Source organism: Schistocerca americana, chromosome 8 (genome assembly GCF_021461395.2).
Source record: "Schistocerca americana isolate TAMUIC-IGC-003095 chromosome 8, iqSchAmer2.1, whole genome shotgun sequence".
Taxonomy (NCBI): domain Eukaryota; kingdom Metazoa; phylum Arthropoda; class Insecta; order Orthoptera; family Acrididae; genus Schistocerca; species Schistocerca americana.
Genome location: NC_060126.1, coordinates 394,541,791 through 394,562,397, shown reverse-complemented (window position 1 = coordinate 394,562,397; position 20,607 = coordinate 394,541,791). Strand labels below are relative to the sequence as shown.

Genomic DNA, 20,607 nt, shown 5'->3' with positions numbered 1-20,607 from the left:
AGAGTGAAAATCTCATTCTATAATTGTGCTCTTTCGTTGAGTCTCTGATATTTAGCACTTGCTTAGGCGGTTCTGGAAGAGCTGCAGATATAATAACTGCTGTCAAACTGCTGTCAGTAACCAAAATTCTTCGCTTGTTGCATTTGTCATCTAGTCTGGTTGATTTTCCAATTTTTACTCTCCTTAACTAGTAGTTTTGTTCTGTCACTTGGGCTAGTAATATCATTTCTTTCTATTAAGAAATGATGAAAAACTGTTTGGGGAAGTTAGAAACTGCTTGAACAGTTGATACTGAAAGTGCTCACATCTGTAATTGACCCGTAACTTATATTCATGTGTACATCTACATTGACATCCCACAAATCACTGTGAAATGACTGGCTGAGAGTTCTTCCCACGTAACTGTTTTGGGCCCTCTTCTCATTCAGTTCACTTATGGAGTGTGGAGAGAATGACTGCTTCATGATACCTATGACTGAGATATATTTGGGGCCGTAGTGTATTTCTACATTCCTTGGTTAATATTGATTCTTGAAAGTTTGTAAGTAGATTTCCATGGGATAGTTGGTGCCTATCTTTAAGTATTTGCCATTCCACATTTTTCAGCAATGGTCACTGTCCTGCCAATGAAATTAAGTCTTTCACCTACCTTATCTACATATGAGCTTATGTATTCATTCTATCCCTACAAATTGTTATGCCTAGGTATTGTCTCACTATTGTTATAGTCATAGGACATTACATTTCTGAGGTTTGTTAGATGCACAATTTTACATTTTTGTACATTTGACACAAGTTGCCATCTTTACCCAATCTTAGAATCTTATCAAGATCTTCCACATCAATACTGAACATCAACATACGTTGGATGGTTTTCCCCTCACAGCCACATGTGTTGCCACTGCAACAAGCTGGGACCCCACCATGTGACATGTCCTCCTTTATGTAATCCAAGGCTGGTGCCATTATCTCTCTCACTGACAGAGCACTGTCTTTGGAAACAGCTTTTTCACCACCTCTCAGTTGTGGATGGTGTCATAAAAAGACAGATGCACTTCAAGTTGTTATTCCGGCGGAACTGCATCGTTGGGTATTGACTTAGCTCCACCAGGGATTTTGAGGTATGTTCCACATGAAACCACAGGTACACCGCGATGTGTAATGGCCTGGAATCAATGGTGACATCAAAAAGACAGTCTAAAGTTGTGCAGCATGTGTCTGGCACCAGGTAGCACCCCCTCAGTCCTTTGCCCACAGGCCTACTCCTCACCTCCCCTGAGACCACAACCGACTAACAATCATGGTCCCACGGAGCTGCTTCATGGTCACTAGCCTTGGACTATGCTTCATCTGCTGACACTGTCACCTTCAGAACCTCGATCACATCCCTCCCGGCATTACCTCTGGCACGACGGTGTGGGCACCCTCCTATAGGAGTGCTGAGGCTTGGACGCCAGCAACAGTGTACACCCAAGGGTGACAATTTACATCAGTCCAAATGCAGAAGGGGATTGAGTGCTGTTACCACAACCAACTTCGATGTTCGACACAAGCATCCCCTCTGCAGCCCCGTCTCCCACCACCTTTGAGTGCCAATGTAACACAACGGACAGAACCCCTAACAGCTACCGTTGATGCCTAGTTGTGGCCCCAGCCCTTCCCTCTGGCTCCCAGTGGATCAGTGGTTCCCCTGGCATGCCCATCTCCAGCACTGTTCCCGTGGACACTGCCAGCTACACTTCCTCCCCACAGCCTGCACCTTCGTCCACACCTTTGTTTCACTTTACAAGGCACCGACTGGGGCATCTCTGCCCATATGCACCGGTTTCAGAAGGGGAGCAAAAGTGGGGAGGGTGTGGTGGGGGGGGGGGGGGGGGGGGTAGGTCTGGTATCAGGCTGTACAGAAGTTGAATGCCTGCCAGGAGCAAATGGACCTCAATGGATCATAGAGGGCAGGGTCGCCACAGTGGTGCTCTCGCCTAGTGAGTGCACCACCATCTTTCCATGTGAATACACCAGACAACAGTGTCCCATGTGCATAAACACTGTCACACCTCAACTCCTTAATCAATCATGTACTTCGTCTGATAGCAATAGTTACTATCTCTACCGTACTACTGACTACTCACAATGACTTTGATTTGGTATTGATTTTCCTCTTTGGTCTCGATTTGGATTCTGGCTCATACAAGATCCGTTGAAAGCGTAGTGTCAAAAGTTCATTCTGCTTTATTCTAGCCACGATTCCTCTAATAGTGTTGAGGCCACCATTCGGTCTCCACTGTTGCTTAACTCCGGCTGGGTTTAAGTCCTGTTTGCGGGCTGTCCTCCCACCTTGTGTCGCCATCGTTCCTAGTTTTTCCCAGTTTTTCTAACATGTGCACCAGTATCCAGCAACTCATGGATAAGCAATTAAAATTACACTGACATCCAATGATGTCTTCCGGGCACCTCCACTTTTCTTGTCAGGCCGTGTAATACGTACACCTTGGTTGGTCAAAAATGGTATTCGAATGTGTGGCAAGAACTTTCAATGGGAAATTAGTCTGTTCAATCTCGGTCTTCAAATTTTATATCTTTTCTGAATCTCTTATTTACAAACCACATTTTTGTTCCTTTTTTCCCCGCCCAGGAATCTTGTTGAAAACTTACATATGTGAAATCAGATGTTGTTTTGATAGGATCCCCAATAGAGCCAGGTGCATTTATTCCTTCAATCTTTCTTCCTATAGATTCTGGGGTCACCATGCTCATGCAAAAATAACAACAGTGAGCATGTAATATGTAGTTTTGACAAGGGTGTCCAAATTCCCTCTTGCAAACTACTTCCTACTAGGAGTTCTACAATGTAGGGGACAACTTTTCAATCAAGTCTTATGTAAAGGTATGTTGCTTTCATTGCATGCTATTAGTTTGGTTTGGACTGCATGGACAATTTCTACATCACAGCTATGATTTAGAAATGTAGTGTTAGGAAATAAGCCACCCTTACCAGTCTTATTTCCATGCTTTCATCTTCAACTAATGTAGATTTTCACAAATTCCCAACTTCCACATTTATCTCTTTTGTTTTTTCTAAAGGCAGTCTTCTGCCACATAATCCCTGGCTACTGAGACAAGTCCGATGGCCTAATTATGCACCTTATGTCAACTAATCTGCTCGTAAGTAAGTATGGGGTTATTCCTACCAGCATCAAATACTGTGCCTATCAGGTTACGGTTATTAAAATATAGCTACCATTGACACAGATCATACAACATCTGACGCAAAATAGTATGTTGTGTAATTATGTCACAGTGAATTGCTTTTCACTTGATAATAATTACTATAAAGTTTAATGAAAATAATGAAAGTCATCAAGAACATTATTGTGAGTGTGATTGTCAAAACTTGTTACAAAAATTACACAACACTACGACTGAGAAGCTCACATTTTAATAACTCAGAACTATTAAATTTTCAAACATACATAACAAATTTATAAAAACTTTACAAATGATTAACCTTACTCTAGAACTCTGCACATATTTTGGGATGACAGGACACAGTCTTATCAGGCACTCTGTACAGATACTCTATAACCAAATCCCAGTCCATGTGACCCATACATCATTATGTAGATTTAAACAGCAAACTAATACACATCTTACTAAACTTGATGATAGGTCAGCCACACAAATACAAGGCTGGTTTGAAAAGTTCTCACAATCACTATGAGAGGTCAGCATTAGTGCAACTAGTTGTTCACATGATATTCATTGGAATGTTGCTTGTAAACATGTGCCATGTCAGCATTCTTGGAAGAGAGCTGTGGTGGTGACATGGCTCTGTTGTTGTTCCTGCGTAGTGATTTGCAAAGATAGGGGGGGGAAAAAAAAAAAAAAAAAAAAAAAAAAAAAAAAAAAAAAAAAAAAAAAAAAAAATAATGGAGATTCGAGCAGTGATTAAGTACTTCATAAAGAAAGGTATGAAACCAAAGGACATTCATGCCGATTGGCAACTTGGGTGCACCGCTATACCCCAGGGACAAAACAACAGTCAAAGCAGTGGAAACATACTGATTCTCCACCACCAAAGAAAGCAAAGACAATTCCTTCGGTGGGAAAGGTCATGGCATCAGTGTCCTGGGATGCGATGGGGATTCTATTTGTAGATTCTCTCTCCACTGGGCAAACAGTACTGGAAAATACTATGCTATCCTCCTGGACAAGTTGCAACAAAAGATATACAAAACAGGCCATGTTTAACAAGGAAGAAAGTCATCTTCCATCAAGACAATGCGTGCCTGCACGTGTGCCATCACCATGGCGAAATTACATGAACTAAGGTATGTATTGTTGCCACACCAGCCTTATTCACCTGATGTGGCTCTGTCAAACTTCCATCTCTTCCCAAAACTGAAAATTTTTCTTGGTGGACGAAGATTCACTTCAAACGAAGAACTGATATTCGGAGTTGACATCTATTTTGCAGGCCTGGAGGAACCTCATTTTCGAGATGGGATCAAGGTACTGGAACATCATTCGACCAAGTGCATTAATCTACAAGGAGACTAAACTGAAAAATAAAAAAAAGTTTCAGTGATGTAAGTACTTTTTTTCTATTCCATCCCAAAACTTTGCGAACCACCCTTGTACTTTCAATAGTACATTTAAATACTGATGATGAATATGCAACTACACTACTTTGATTAAAATATTTAGCATCAAATAAACTCAGGAACAAGTATATAAAATCTTTCACTTAAATGAAGATTACTAAATGAATATGTTAAAAACAAGTAAGTGATTTAATGTACAAATGGCGGAATTGGTAGGAGTAAGATAAAATGCTGAGGCAATATAAATAACTTGAGAGTTAATCAGATGGAAAACGAAGTGTGATAATATAAAATAAGATATTGTGAAGATGGCCAACTGAAAATGGAACCAAAAATGAAGAAGACTGAATGAGAAATGAAATGGTATCAAGTAAGTATTTTTTTCTTTCTTTTTTAGATTTTCATGATCATATACATGTTTGTTGACATTTTTCCAGAGCTACAAAAAATCACAGCACAGAGCACTATAGCTAATGGCCAACGAAGAATACAAGTCAAAATTGAAATAAATAATCTTAAACTCAAGGTCACATCTGATATACTTTTTTTTTAACTATTAGTCATAAAACAGCAATTTATTCAGAATACAATATGATGCACGCTTTTGTACAAATTAATATTTTTGAGTAAGAGCTGACAGAAAACTGATAGTTACAAAATAATATTGACACATACAGCCAGGAATGCATAATATGGTATTTACAATAAGGTAAACTAATAATCCAAGTGACAACACAGAATATAAAAATGAATGCCACAAAAGTATGGTATTCAATGTGCAGTAACAAGAACTTCTGTTCCACCACACACTGTGTTTACCAAAAAATTTAATTACCAACATAAATTTAATAATTGATGACCAAACAAACTGAAGCTTGCTACAGTCTGTGCAATTGTACTTTTTTTTGTTACTACTTCTGCAACAAGGTCGTTACAGAAGTAAGATACAGGAGAGTACGATAATTAGTTAACAAGCATACTTCATAAAATGCATTGCTGTCACGGAGCACCTCAAATATGAATCCCATCACGTTCTCTCATCACTGCCCAGGACCAGAAAGGGACTTGTCCATGAACTTCTTCTTTGCGAAGCACAGCCACCACTTTGATGGTTTCCCATCATCACTAGAGAAAACTTTTTCACATACTCTTACACCAGTCTCTTGACGAAGTTGCTGTATATACTGCCTCATCAGGTCTGAAATGGAAATAAACATCTATTGTCCTACATCCAAAATTATACACATGGAAAACTACCGAGTTCTGAATGTAATTACATAGAGTAAAGCCTTTCAAAATAAAATATGTTTAACATCTGTTATCTAATAAGTAAGTGCAAGGACAAAGTGATTTACATGCAAACTTAACCAGAACACAGAGTCTCTCAAAATCTTTCAAGTGCTTAAAGAATGATAATGCCAGTTGTAAATATGAGTGGTTTACTGTTTCTGCAGCAAGAACTGCAAGGCAAATTAGAAAAAATAAATAAAAATGGACTGTTTAGTTGCAAAAATCTTGTAATCAACTCATCAAAATCTGGAAAAATGGGAAAAAATAATTTTCAACATTTCATTCAAAATGTGTTCCTACCAGATGAAGAAACTATTTCATTACTTTTGTTGAATTCATGTTCTGGACATAACAACACCTCTTCTTTGTGGAGGAGACGAAAAAATCTGAAGATGTAATGTGGATTCTACCTGGAACTACTAGTGCAATTCAACCTCTTGATAAAGAATTTTTTCGTCAGTGGAAAGCATTTTCCAGGAAATTATCAGACAACATAATTTCCGATACCCCCATTTCAGGTTCATCAGTGGAACAGTATTATTACGCTCCAGTCGTATGTGCCTTACCAGTTTTCTTCAGCACGCTTTACGAATTTGATCAAGTATGCCTGGCATGCAGTGCAATATGCAGAACGGCGGCCAGGACCATTTCTGACTCCATCCTTATTCTGTCCAAATAAAACTAGTGGTTACTGAAAAGTGCCTGAATGCATCAATGTTTCTTTTGTCCAGTATGCCTGGTGCAAGAAAAATGTTTGTTTTTGTCATTCAATAGACACTTCGCATTTTTGTGATGACTACAGGGAATAGACATTGAACTGTTTCACTGATAGTCAAATGTACAACATTCAAACATTATTATAAGGAATGGCCTACAGGAATTTTTATAAAATTTAGTACTGCAAGACACATTTCATTTCAACAAATTACAAGTCCTCACTGAAGGAAGTCATCTGTGACATCAAACATGCCATGATTTTATTTTCTCTGCTAGCCACTTTTATCAGAATTACATGTGCAAGAATTGAAATGTCGATATGAAGTTATTCAAACAAATGTTTGTATAGTTTAAGCCAGGTTTTCACTGGCGCAAACAAGCTAATAAGCATGAGCAAAAGAGAATTCTGTCTGTTGTACCCGGTAGGCCTCTCACAGGTCTTTCAACTGGATGCCAAGGCAGCTACGTACGTGTCCCTAACCTTCCCCAGTTACCTAATCGGACAATGGAGACCGGCAGCTTAACATGGAATTTGAACCACATGTCTTTTGTGGCCACTGCAACATCTGTGAGAAGTGAATACTCAGTTAAAAATCATAGTGAAAAAGTTGTGGTCTGAACGGGATTTGATCCCATGTTCACTGGATCACGAAGTGCACGCTTTGCCACTAAACCATCCCCCCCCCCCCCCCCCCCCAAAAAAAAGAGAATATGTCCATTAGACCATACACAAATCGTGGAAACGCCAGCTGTGTCACCTCTCGAGATGATGTTCAATGTCGGTAATTAGTGTTCTGTTTATAAATTTCCCTCAATGATAATGAGAGGCCAGGGAAAAATGGCAGTCGACATACAAGGAAAATTTTGGACCAGTTCTAAGGAGAGATGGAGATGAAATTCCGTGTAAAGTGGACAATCTCCATGCATGTCACGCTTCCATACAAACAGATGCACTTAAATTCTTCCTTCCCTGCACTATTTTGCATACTCTATCAAGAACAGTGCGCTCGCCATGCAAAATAATCCCAATTGAATAGCAAAGTTTCACATCGCAGCTCTAATGAGATAGAATGCAGAATATTAGCTCCAAAAACTAGAAATTAATAACACAGCATTCATCGGCGATGTTCGCTATCTCATATTCTCTTCTATTCCCTCTAGTATAAATGATTCTACCCACATACAAGCGAATGATACTGCATTTTCTGCAAATGCTCACTCGCAAGTGTTCGCTTCCATTCGCTCCACTGTAAACAGGCTTTAGGTGCTTAAAATTGGTGTCTGTGAACTCTCGATAATTCCACTATGTGGCACTGCGTTAATGATTCGCCAGGTCATGCACTAGGTGGGCAGGGCTGTACAAACTGCTGTTATAAGCTGTTCTTTGTGTGGCAAAAATGTGTAATTTCAAGATTTTTTACAAAATACTGGCAGTGCCTCTTAGCAGCTAAAACTTTTACAGTGCATTTCTTCCATTGTCTCCTTCCTGAGTAAAAAATTTCAGGGCAGTTTTCGACATGTCTTATTGGACCATTGCCTTATTAATAGATTATCTTCATTTTCTTGAATTATTATTTGATAACCTGTGTATAGCATAGTATTAAAACATTTTCCCCATTGCTCTGTATGCCGTAGGTGATATTTTGCTCCCAATCTATGACTAGGATATCTACGCAGATATTGAATCCACTCGGAAAAAGGACACATTCTTACCCAACTATCAGTGCTGCCAATTGTTTAAACAAGTTATCTCCATCTTCGATTATAATTTTTGTATGTTTGAAAAGAGCTCTTACAGCGTTAATTAGATGAGGTGGGAAGCCTCTTTTGCCATAATCTGCTGCGATAGGTGTCTGCTTACTTTGTCAAAAGATTTTTCACAACCTACAAATGCTATATGCATCTCTAAGTTAAATTATTTCCTTTTTATTTATCAGTTGTTGTAGACTAAATGTAGCGCATTTGAAGGAGCATCCTTTTTTAAAACCTATATGCTATTATAATCAAAATGTATTGGAGATAGCGGACAATCTAACAATGGTAAATCCAGGATGGAATAATGATGAGCAAGGAGTGCGGTTTGGAAGGCAACAAGCGAAACACAAGAAAGAAGGGAAAGAAGAATGGACATTGAGTATAGTACGAATGGCCTCTGACAAACTGTGGATACGAAACAGCTTGACCACACAGTTGCTGAGCATGCTGCACAAAACAATGTCCTTCATTTTCACTACCTGGGCCATCTGGATCCTTCCTACCAATGCCAGCTTTTCTGGATTGTACATGTGGGAACTCTCCCCGCAATATATCCCACATTTCTGTAACTCTCCTGGCCTCGAACTTCATTATTCATTGTCCCTCACGTGCCTGTATCATTCCCCGTTCCCACTTCAACACTACACAGCCCTCTATTCCACAGGCTTTTTACCCCCCTCCTTTCTCTGCTCCCCCCTCCCCTCCTCTGTTTAACTTTCCAACTGCACCTACTTGCCCTACACACTCTCCTCTTCATCACTGTATACTCTCAAAAGCAGCACTTTATCATCCCCCACCCATAAATCCTGCTATGCCTCCCCTTTCCCGTCTCAGTCTCCTCCTTCCCTCCACCATCCAGACTGCTTCTCTCACCATGCACAGCTGCTTGCAGTCTGGCTTTGGCAGCCAGACACTGTGGCCGTGTGTGTGTGTGTGTGTGTGTGTGTGTGTGTGTGTGTGTGTGTGTGTGTGTGTAGTCTGATTTGGATGAAGGACTTTCCAGCCAAAGCTTACTTGTTTGATCATCTTTTTGATGAATCTATCTGTGACTCAATATCTCCACTATATGATGGGTAGCAATCTAATATTGCCATAGAGCACAGTCTCCTGTTTAAGATAATGTTATAGATTTTACAGCCTACATTAATGAGGCTAATTCCTCTATAGTTGTTTGTGCTGCTTCTGTTACCTCTCTTTAACATGGAGAAAATTTTAGCCAGATTACACTCCTTGGGTATCTTATCCATAGTCCAACATATGTTAATGACAGGATAAAGTATCATTGTATATTTAGAATCTTTATATAGGATTCTAAGCAGTACAGAGGTCTGTAACACGATTCTGGCAGATATGAAGCTATAAATTGGAAATTATTAACTTTCATTTGAATTTACATAAACTACTGCATTACCAGCCCTTCATAAAATTTATCTGGTTACCTACATACCCAAACCAAACATTTCATAAACATAATGACAAGTTGCAATGTTCCTTTTCAAACATGCCTGTCAAATATTAAGGTATGGTAGTAGACAAGAAGCATCTATTCGGTATTTTTGAGGAAGGAACAAAGAGCCTTTTCATCAATTGAGGCTCTGCTGTAAATTTTATTATGTTCACTTTGGTTAGGATGAATGGAAATGGTATGTAACTGTTCTGTGACTGTAAATTACTAATACATTACACACAATTAGTTTCTGACAGCTGCATCTCTTTCTAAGAGTACACCCTGGTTCATCCCTGATGCCTGAACGCACTCCAAGGTGAGATCTATGGAATATATTACATTGGTGCACAAGTTCGTAGCATTCTTCCACTAGTTTAATAACCATGAAGATACACATACCAGAGAATTTAGTCATCAATAAAATTTTCTCCTTCACTGTTTACAACAGTCTACCAATGCTGGGGTAACTTCTCGATTCCGCAGTTGTAGAAATTGTGTGGTTTTGAGGAAAAGAACTTATCAGGCCATGTTCAGAGAGCACTTTCATCTGGAAAGGAAGTTTCTTTGAAGATTGTTCAATAGAAAGCAGAAAAGTTGGAAATTTGAAGGTGCTCAATGTCAGGTGAATAAGGTGGCTGCTGAATAACTTCCAACAAAATTCACATATAGTGTTTTTTTGTCAGTCTAACAGAATGTGGGCAGGCATTATAGTGGAGTAGCATCGTTTCACAATCTTCCTGGTCATTGTTCTTGGATTGCATCTACGAGACGTCTCAGTTGTTGACAATAAAGGCAAGCAGCGACAGTTACATCTCGGAAAAGCAATTCATAGTAAACCACACTGTCGCTGTTCCACCGGGTGCACAACATTTTCTTTTGTGGAAGCATTCAGGTCTTTGCACGGGAAGTTGCTGCTTTGTTTGGCCTCAACCATTCCTTTCTCTCCCTTATGATAGCATAAAGATAACACTTCTCATCACCAGTAATGAGACAGAATAAGAATGGTGGTGGTTGTTTATGAGCTAATTGATGATGGGCAAGCAGATATCTACATATGGCCATCTACTGATTTTTGAGATATTGGTTTGGAACATGTGGTACCTATACACCCAATTTTTGAATCTTCCTCACAAGATGCCAATGGCGCACGATGGTGGAATGATCACGGTTCATTACATCTGCCCAGTCTCAAGTACATGACATGGACCACTGAGGATGATAATGTTTAAATGATCTTCATTAAACCCCGAATGTCTTCCTGAACATAGAGAATCACAAATGTTTAAGAATGATCATCCTTAAAACAAGAAAACCATTATCTTGCCATGCTCTATCCAATGAGCACTATCCCCATACCACCGCATATGTTTCTCGATGTATCGGCTGCTGTCACCCGTCTACTGAACTCAAATGTTTGAAACATTCCAATTCCTCCTCTTGGCTCTCCATTTTCTAGTGTCCGCAGCTCCATTCACTATCTCCAAATGAAAAAAGACAATGTGTAAACTCAAATAGCATCAGTAAACTACAAATAAAAAATTACAATTGATAAATAACCCCATCACCCCGGGGACTATCACCTTGACGACAGTGGGGTGGCTTAGTACCTAATGAGCCAGAAGATCAACAGGTTCGCTAGCTTGCAGGTTGGTCGGAGGCAATGGGAAGCTAAGAATAGTCCACAATGAAGAACAGGACATCCCCTAAAAGACATCCTGTGACTCCGAGGGTGGAGGAGGAGTGGTGGGATGCTCCCAACAGCCAAGGAGGCGACAAAGGGCCCCAGCTCACAGTTATGAGTGAAGACCTCAATTGAATTCACAGCGGAGAAGATGGACTTCAGAATGCTGGAGATTGCAGAAGAGGCAGCCCAGTACACAGGGAATAGTATGAGTGCACTAAAAATCAGCAACATCTGTTCACCATGTAAGGGGCAGCTTCAATGGCATCTGTTCCCCATGTAAGGGGCGGCCTGAATAATTGCTGGCAGTAGCTCTAAAATGCCTCTGGGAGTGGTGACCCTATTGTAATCAAAGCTCCTGAATAAATTTCAGAGTAGCCAACCCTGAAGGCTTTCAGCCTTCTCCCCTAGTAAATCCCTTTGCTAGTTCACACACAATGATAAATGACGATGAGATGTCACTACCCCAGGGAGTATCTAATTTTCCGTCACCAACGGTGGTGCATTGAGGCCTTCGTAGTCTGGGGAGCCTGACCTCATCGTGCAGGGAAGTCGGAGTTCCCTAAAACCATCATCTGATTGAGACCCAAAACTATCACACTCTTTGGAACTATCAATATTCAAACCCTCTGGAGGACCGGAAAACTCAAGCAATTGACTGATATCCTGAATAAACACAAAATTTCAATAACAGCTGTCCAAGAAACCAGATTCACTGATGATATGGCTTTTGAGTCAGAAGGTTATAGAATAATTAAAGGGAAGCTGGCATCTAAGAACACATATGGCTCCAGCGTTTTTGGAATTGCCTTTTTAATAAGACATGATATGATGGATTCTGTCATTGGATCCACATCAACTGGCAAACACATCTCTCTGTTATCCCTAAGATGCAACAACAAGGGATACTCTATTGTAAAATGCACACACTACAGTTAATAATAACAAGAGCAACCCTGAAAAGGTCCAAAGTTTCTGGCAGATGCTAGAAGACGAGATCAGTAAGGTCCCCAATCACCAAGTCAGACTACTGGTAGGTGACTTCAATGCTCAACTGGGGAAAGAACAACAGTACCAAGACATACTGGGGCCTTACACAACACATAGATGAACAAATGCTAACGGAAAACTGTGAAGGTTGCGTCAGTTGGAGATCATTACCATGGTATTCCCTTGAAAGGTAAGATACCAGATGACTTGGCAGTCACCAAACACTGCTATTGGATCATTTCAAATCAATCATGTTGCAATCAGTGTAAAGAGTAGGAAAGATGTCATGAATGTCAGAGTATGCAAAGGTTTGAATGTTGTCTCTGACCACTTCTTCACACAAATAAAGACCAGATTACTACCTAATCGAAAGGTACCTTCTAACACAATGCCATCAAGGATTGATCACCAATTCTTTACAGAGTATAAAGAACGCTTTAAAACTGACATCATGCAAAAAGAAATGAAAGACTGGAACCAACTGAGGTCCACTGTAAGTGAGGCAACCAATACCCTCGGACATCCTCGAAGGAAGCGACGTCATAGATGGTGGAATTCTGAATGCGATCTTGCAGATGATGAACGTGCCATGGCCTGGAGGAAATGGAACTCGACTGAATGACAAAAAGACTGGGAGAATTTCACAATGGTGCAGAAACTGACAAGCAAGACCATCAGGTGTGTGAAGAGATCTTATGATTGACCAAGACTGGAAAAGTTGGATGAAGAATTTAAAATGTACAAAACTTTCATTGAGCCTTCAAAGAGGAACTCTCAGGGTATAAATCACAATGCCTTCACTTTAAGAATATGGCCAGGGAGCTGGTGTGGATTACAACACACACACTCTCATCAAACAGACACTCACGGATACAACCTCTAAGGTGAAGTTCAGAGGAGAACTATCTCGGAGTTTCAACATCAAAACGGAAGTACGACAGGGTTATGGTCTATCACCCATTCTGTTTAATCTGGTGCTTGATAAAGTCATCAAAACCTGGGAATGTACGCTGAGGAATCTAGGAATCAAACCAGTTACCACTGGAGCTGGGACCCAAAGAAATGTGATAAGGTGCCTTGCTTTTGTAGATGACATTGCAATGCTGTCATTTCTGTCCAAGCCCTGCATAAGACAGCGGTGAAGTCAGGGTCAAAAATATCATATGACAAGACCAAATAATTAGAGAATCGGCACTCCAGTAACATCCCTTTGACAACTATACATGGAATGATTGGGAGGGTCAATCACTTTCGTTATCCTGGTGAATGGGTCCACCCCAATGGTAGATATGGCACATCCATCTTAAAAAGGCGTAACAAACTCAAAGCAGCATACCATCTGTCCCATAATCAGTACAACAAGAAGTGTATTTCAAAGAATGCTAAGGTCTGTCAATACAGAAGTGCTGTCAGACCACAGTTTCTGTATTCCGCAGAGACCCTTTTGATGAACGGAGAAGGCACAATGGATTACCTGGAGAAAGCCGAAACACATATTCTCAGAAAAATTCATGGCCCGAGATTGCTCCCAAATTGAACCTACCGACTGAAGTCTAATACTGAACTGTATCAACAGTTAGAATCAGCCAACACCAGTATGTGGCGTAGGAGGCTCAAGTTCTACCAAGAAGATCTTCTCATTGGTTAACAGCTACAAGACTGGAAGCCTGTGGCTTAATGAAGTACTAAAGGACATGGATTCAGCTGGGATCTTTGATCTTGAGATAGAAGACTGTTCCAAATTTTGTGCTTTGGTAGAATCTTGGACCCCACCACCTAGAGTCCCTAAACATTGGAAGCCCCTTTCACAGGAGAGGAAGGAGAAATTACCAGCAGGGCTCAAGAGATATTGGTAAGGGAAGAGAGCATCGAAGAAGAACTAGTCATAAGCATTCCTTAAGTTGGCTTAAATAAATAAAAAAATAAAGCCATAGCAACTAAAATACCAATCTGCAAAAGAAAAATGCTACAAACTTATGCACCACCTAATAATTAATTTACGAACACTTAGTGCTTTTAGAGCACAAGGAACTGCATACTATATATGGAATTTATAAGTCACTGTATCTTTAAACTTTGGTGTTTCCTGAATACAAGTTGTTGTCATCTACAGTCAAAAGGGTGGTCTGATGGAGTTGAGCGCTTTCATGTCAACAGAACTACTGTAGCCTACATCCCTTTGAAGTTGTTTTTTGTATTCAAGCCTTGGCCACACTCTGCAATTCTTACCCTTCACACTTCTCTACATTACCGAATTACCTATTCCCTGATGCCTAAAAGTTTCTCTTCTCAGCCTATCCTTTCTTTTAGTTAAATTATGCCACAAAGCACTTTCCTCCTTATTTTATTTCATTAGTTGTTCTTAATTATCTGGCCTAGCCAACTAATTTTTCAGCATTCCTCTGTAACAACACATTTCAAAAGCTGCATTGTTATAAACCATCTTTCACTTCCACATAATGTTGCATTCCAGAAAAATACATTCAGAAAAGGTAACATTTATATTCATTGTTAACAAAATTCTCTTCTTCAGAAACACTTGCCTTCCTCTTAGCAGTCTGCATTTCATGTCCTCTCTACATCACCAGTTATTTTTCTGTCCAAATAGCAAAACCCATCTTTTACTTTTAGTGCCTAACTTTCTAATAATTCCTTCAGCATAACCCTATTTAGTTCAACTACATTCCAGCATGTTCATTTTATTTCTGTTGATCTTCAACTCACAATCTCTTTTCAAGACATTATCCAACCCATTCAATTGCTCTTGCAATTCCTTTGCAGTCTCTAACAGAATTTGTCATTGGGTAGCCTCCCTGGACTTTATTTCCCTTTTCACATTTCTTCTTGGTTTTCTTTACACCTTGCCCAGTGTGCAGATTGAATAACATGGGCCACAGTCTACAGCCTCGCCTCACTCCCTTCTCAACTACTGTCTGCCCCCTCGCTCTCATGTCCTTAACTTCTATAAATGCAGCCTGGTGTATCTGTTGAAGTTGCGTATAAACTCCCCCCCCCCCCCCCCCCCCATATCTGATCCCTGATAACTTGTTGCTTACCATAAATTTTGTCAACCACTTTCTCTAAATATACAGATGTTATAAATGTAGGTTAGTCTTTCTTTAACCTATATTCTAATACAAGTCATGCTGCTTTAATGTTTTTAAATCTTTCTAAAACCCAAACCGATTTTCTCCAGATTGGCCTTCACTAGTCATTTCATTCTTTTGTACATGATTTGTTTCAAGTATTTTGCAATCAACTTATTATACTGGTGGCTTGTAATACACTTGTGAGCACCTATCTGCTTGGTATTTGGATTAGTGCATTCTTCTCGAAGACTGATAAAGTATTTAACCTGTACATATCTCATGTATGCCAGATAGAACAGTTATGTCATGGCTGGTTCTCACAACAGATTTTAATGTTCTGGGGGAATATCACATCCATCTCACTGCAGGTCACTTTCTTTTTCCTCTCCATAATGTTGTTGTCAACTTTCTTTCCTTTATTCCTTTCAGCATTCTTCTCCTTTTTTGGTGTTGGTTTGTCATCTGACCTCTTGATGTTATGTTAACTGCTTTTCCTCCCTACAAATGTTCCTTTAATTTTCAATAAACAGCATCTACCGTCCCTAAAGTCATGCAGTCTTTTGCAGCTTTGCAGTTGTCCTCCAGTCATTTCTGCTTTGCCATTTTCTACTTTCAGAAAATCTCATTTTTTATTACCCTTTTGCCTTGCTTTATTTTTACATTTTCTTCTCTGATCTGTTAAATTTAACACATTGTGTGTTACTAAAATATTTCTGCTGGGCCCAATCCTTTTGCCTTGTTTCTCCTCAGCTACCCTCACCCATTTTCAAGAGAATATTATCAACATTAAACAGTGCCATATATCTTCAAGGAAAATAATGGCTGTAGTTTCTCCTTGCTCTCAGCTGTGCCACAATAGCAACATTGGAAGGTGATACCCCTCTTCAGAAACCATGCTAGTTTAGCCTCCCTGCAGATACCTAACAGACATAGTTGAATCAGCAGTTTGCTGTCTCTATCACTGATGTGTGCAAGCCTGCCCACTGCAGAAAGGTATTCAGCTTGTGTGGATTTAAATACATATACACTGAAAAGAAAGACAAATATCTGAAAAATGAATACAACACTATTTTGCAGATTCCAACTCCGATATATATTTCACATTTTTATCTGCTTTTCTTTTTATACTATCCTGAACACCTGTGAACTATGTGAGTCAATCTCTCCAACAATATCCTTTATTTCTGGCGATCTTCCTCTAAATGAGAGAGCTTGTGGACTTCAACCTTACAAATGCACATAACTACAGGTCACTTAAAGTAAACTTTTCTTTTTATCTGATCCCGATTTATATCACACAGCAAAATTAATTGAAAATTATGTTAAAACTAATATACTACACAGTTTCATATTGTTGCTGTGTGTACTTACCTGCCTCACTAGGACTGCTAGGTTTGGCATATACAGAATTAAGAGGAAATCCTGGCTCACCAGGGATGTCAAACTTAGATATTGCCAATGCATACATTTCCTGCATCCCTTGCGCTTTAGTGCTACATTTTTGTAGCTTCTTCAAACACTCCGTTATATACAAGGTAATGTAAATAAGCACTCTATCAGCTTCATTCTAAATAAGTGAAAAAGAAAAGACATAACTTTAGGTGAAATACATAGTTATTGTACAATTTATGCAAGAGCAAGAAATACTGGCATTAATTTTGAAGCATAAAATATCTGAAAGTTATAATTACAGACACTAAAAACTGGTAAGTCTGATTAATGTGGAAATTCCCCAATGTTGACATAATTTGTGAATATCATGACTGAATGCATTCAAAAAGTCACGAAAAGCCTGATTACAAAATGCAGCAATCCAAGTAAAACATTTTAAATGTTATTTTGTTATGAAGTGGTATATCACCTCAACCTATAGACAACTTCCATTAAGATCTAAGCACTAGTTACCATTAATGCACCACTGTACAATATTTCAGAAATATTCCTTATTCTAACAGCAGTTCACAGCAGATTTCTTTACATTCAATAGAACAGTTGGCATTATGGCACAAATACTTTTGAATGATGTTCAATATTCACATACTATAAAAATATAAAGGGATAAAAAATTTACGCTAAAATACACAGAGAGTGTGTGTGTGTGTGTGTGTGTGTGTGTGTGTGTGTGTGCGTGTGTGTGTGTGTGCGCGTGTGTGTGAACTGTCAGTCAACCTAACATAGGCCTCAAGCTACACTACAGATCATTATTTTGCCACAATTAAGAGCGCATATTCATGTTCTTTGGCTTCCAACTCACAAACAAATGTCACCTTTCAGCTTAATCTATAACTCAGGCTGCACTACAGAACCATCTCACATTCCAAAATATAAGAGGGACACAAGAAAAAACTTACTGTCATCATTCTGTTCTCTTCCTGTTTGCACATGTACAACATTACATGCCATATTGTTGTCATGAGATGATGAAAATTTTCATTATCGTTAGGATCAGTTGACCTGAGAGGAAAACATGTAAACCGCCCATCCAAATCCCACAATCAGCCATCCTGATAATCATCTGATTCAGATGACGAGTAGTCATTTGGCTACGGTTGCAAAAATTGGTTGCATGGAGCCAACCAAAACATTTGATATTGGTTGTTGGCTTTGACTCTTGACATAACCGTGTTGTGTTATGTGGTGTCATGGTTGCAGCAGTGTATTTGAAATGGACAGTGTTTGAAGTGGATACATGGTGGAACTCTCTGGGAGTGAGTGTCAAGGTTTTAATGTTGCATTTGAACATTGCTTTAGAGTGATTGGACTGGTCCAGTGTTGTTTGTCAGGTGTTGTGCAACTGGGATGACTCAAGTCATGGGTTAGTGATATGCACATACACGGATAGTAGTAGTATTGCTTACACAGGGTACAGAATAGCAGTGCATTGGTGAAGCTGTCATTTGTACTCAGGTGATTCATGTGAAAAGGTGTATGATCTGATTATGGCTTTTGACATGGAATGATATATGGGACTAGATGCTTAGGAAATTCCATTTGGAAAATCATTAGGAAATTCAATATTCTGAGATCCACAGTGTCAAGAGTGTCTTGAGAATACCAAATTACAGGCATTACCTCTCACCAAAGACAATGCAGTGGCCAACGACCTTCACTTAGTGACCAAGAACAGCAGCAGGGTGTATACGTGGACAAGGAAGAAACATTCCCGGATTACCCGGTTAAAAATACACTTTCTCCCGGGTGAAAACATGCTTTTTCCGTGTTGAGTGACAGTACATTTTCCCTTATCGATCCTTTGAATGGTTAAGGTTTTACACATGGCATAGAACTTCCCAGTACTTTAGAATACGAAACTCAGAGAAAATGACACCTTTTGGAAATATCTTTTATATGTTGCGTATTTTTGTATTACGAAAGTATAGATTGGAATTCCACCAAACACCGCATGTTACTTTCCAAATCATTGAAATCGAGATTGTGATGCATTTCTGTAAGCCATCATAGCTCATGTCATGTGATCTCAGCAGCCGATAAGAGTGGATATTCAGAGCATAGGACACGCGATGTAGTCAGCCAACAGCAACATCATCACTGTTACATAGCATGAACACACAAACAGGAAAAGTTAATAGTTTAAATTAATATACATAGTGTTGCTACACGAAAAGCAAAGCTTTCAAATATAATATTGGTATCTAAGGTTAATAAGCTGCAAGAGAAGTTAAGATTTCGCATATAATGTTGATCTTTTTGCGAGTGTTACACTTTAAGACTCACACAAATGTGCCAGTAAAATTTTTAATAATGACAAATGTCTGATCTTCAGGGTTCGAAAATCTTCGAAATGGCTCATCATCAAAGGGCTGATTTTTAAATGATGGTCAAATGCTGTGATTTAAGAAATTCGTGGTACATTCTCACACATAGTTCAACTTACGTAAAAGGATATTTACTTTGAAAGTAATGCTTTTCAAACCACCATTCGCAATATTTTCCCGCTAAATGTTAGAAATAGGTTCGTTTCAGCAGTTGCCAGAGAGTGCAGATAACAGGCGACACCGTGCCTGCACAGCTACCATGACGTAGAAAGCCCATATGTACATACGTGTGAAACATTGAAAGATCATACATTTATGTCATAAAAGAAACAAGACACCAGAGGATACCCCAAGAGCATCGGCATTTCGTAAACCACACTACAATGTGCACATTTAAAGTGCATACTTAAAGTGCATATTCATATGTTCAGATTCCCAATCAAGCAGACCTCGACCTGATATTAAGATTTTCAGTGTGGTTTTCGGGGTGTAAATTTTCTTGGAGCACCAGTACTGTATTACATCATGTTTGGTTCTTTATTATGGCACAATGCCATATGCGCTAGAAGATGAAGATGTGCACTTGAAATGCAGCGAACAGTTGAAACTCGCCAGTACTGTGGAATTAAACAATTCGTTTCAGATACATTTTGTTTCAAATACACTGACTGCCTCTGCGGAAAAGGTTAATGAAAGTCAAATTTCTTTAGCAAACAGACAAAAATAACTTCATTGTTATGCAGGGTGATTAATGATTGACAGTCAGAAAGGTGGAAATAAAATCAAATCTGAAACTAATAACATATTTTGGCCATCCGTAATTATGTGAATGTATTTTAATTCACTTGATAGCTCCCGGCTACAGATACGTGTTTTGTTTTCATTTGACGGGAGAGTAAACGAAGGGGAAACAGCAAAATCGCTAAATGTAAACACAGGTCACGTGGAAACTATCCACTGTAACTCAGACTGCTCTGCGCATCAGCCTCGGATCTACGACATTTGCGATCCGGGTCAATACTAAAAAAATTGAATTTTCAAAAATATGTTCATCTTGTAGCGCACATCTTTCTGAAAAGTCTGAAACATAAAACGTGTGTTCAAGGAAATGTAATACATGTTATTTAGTCTTAAGTGTGCCAAAGTGCAGTGCCACGCCTCTTCATAAAGCATTCTTCTATCGCACATCACTGTATTTCGCTCTGTGGAATTGAAACATGTGTATTTTGCAATGAATGCCATCAAACTATATTCAGGACAG

At 39.3% G+C, this 20,607-nt stretch overlaps 1 protein-coding gene across 1 annotated transcript in view; it reads right to left on the bottom strand.

Moving 5' to 3' along the window:
- Positions 1 to 5,509: 5,509 nt before the first annotated feature.
- Positions 5,510 to 20,607, bottom strand: part of LOC124544764 (actin-related protein 2/3 complex subunit 3) — a 37,462-nt gene continuing 22,364 nt past the window's right edge. The window contains exons 3-4 of the mRNA XM_047123440.1: positions 16,942 to 17,137; positions 5,510 to 5,799 (exon numbers count right to left, since the gene is read on the bottom strand). Of these exons, the coding sequence (XP_046979396.1) occupies positions 5,642 to 5,799; positions 16,942 to 17,137 (354 nt within the window). The 3' untranslated portion in view covers positions 5,510 to 5,641. The remainder of the gene's footprint in view (positions 5,800 to 16,941; positions 17,138 to 20,607) is intronic.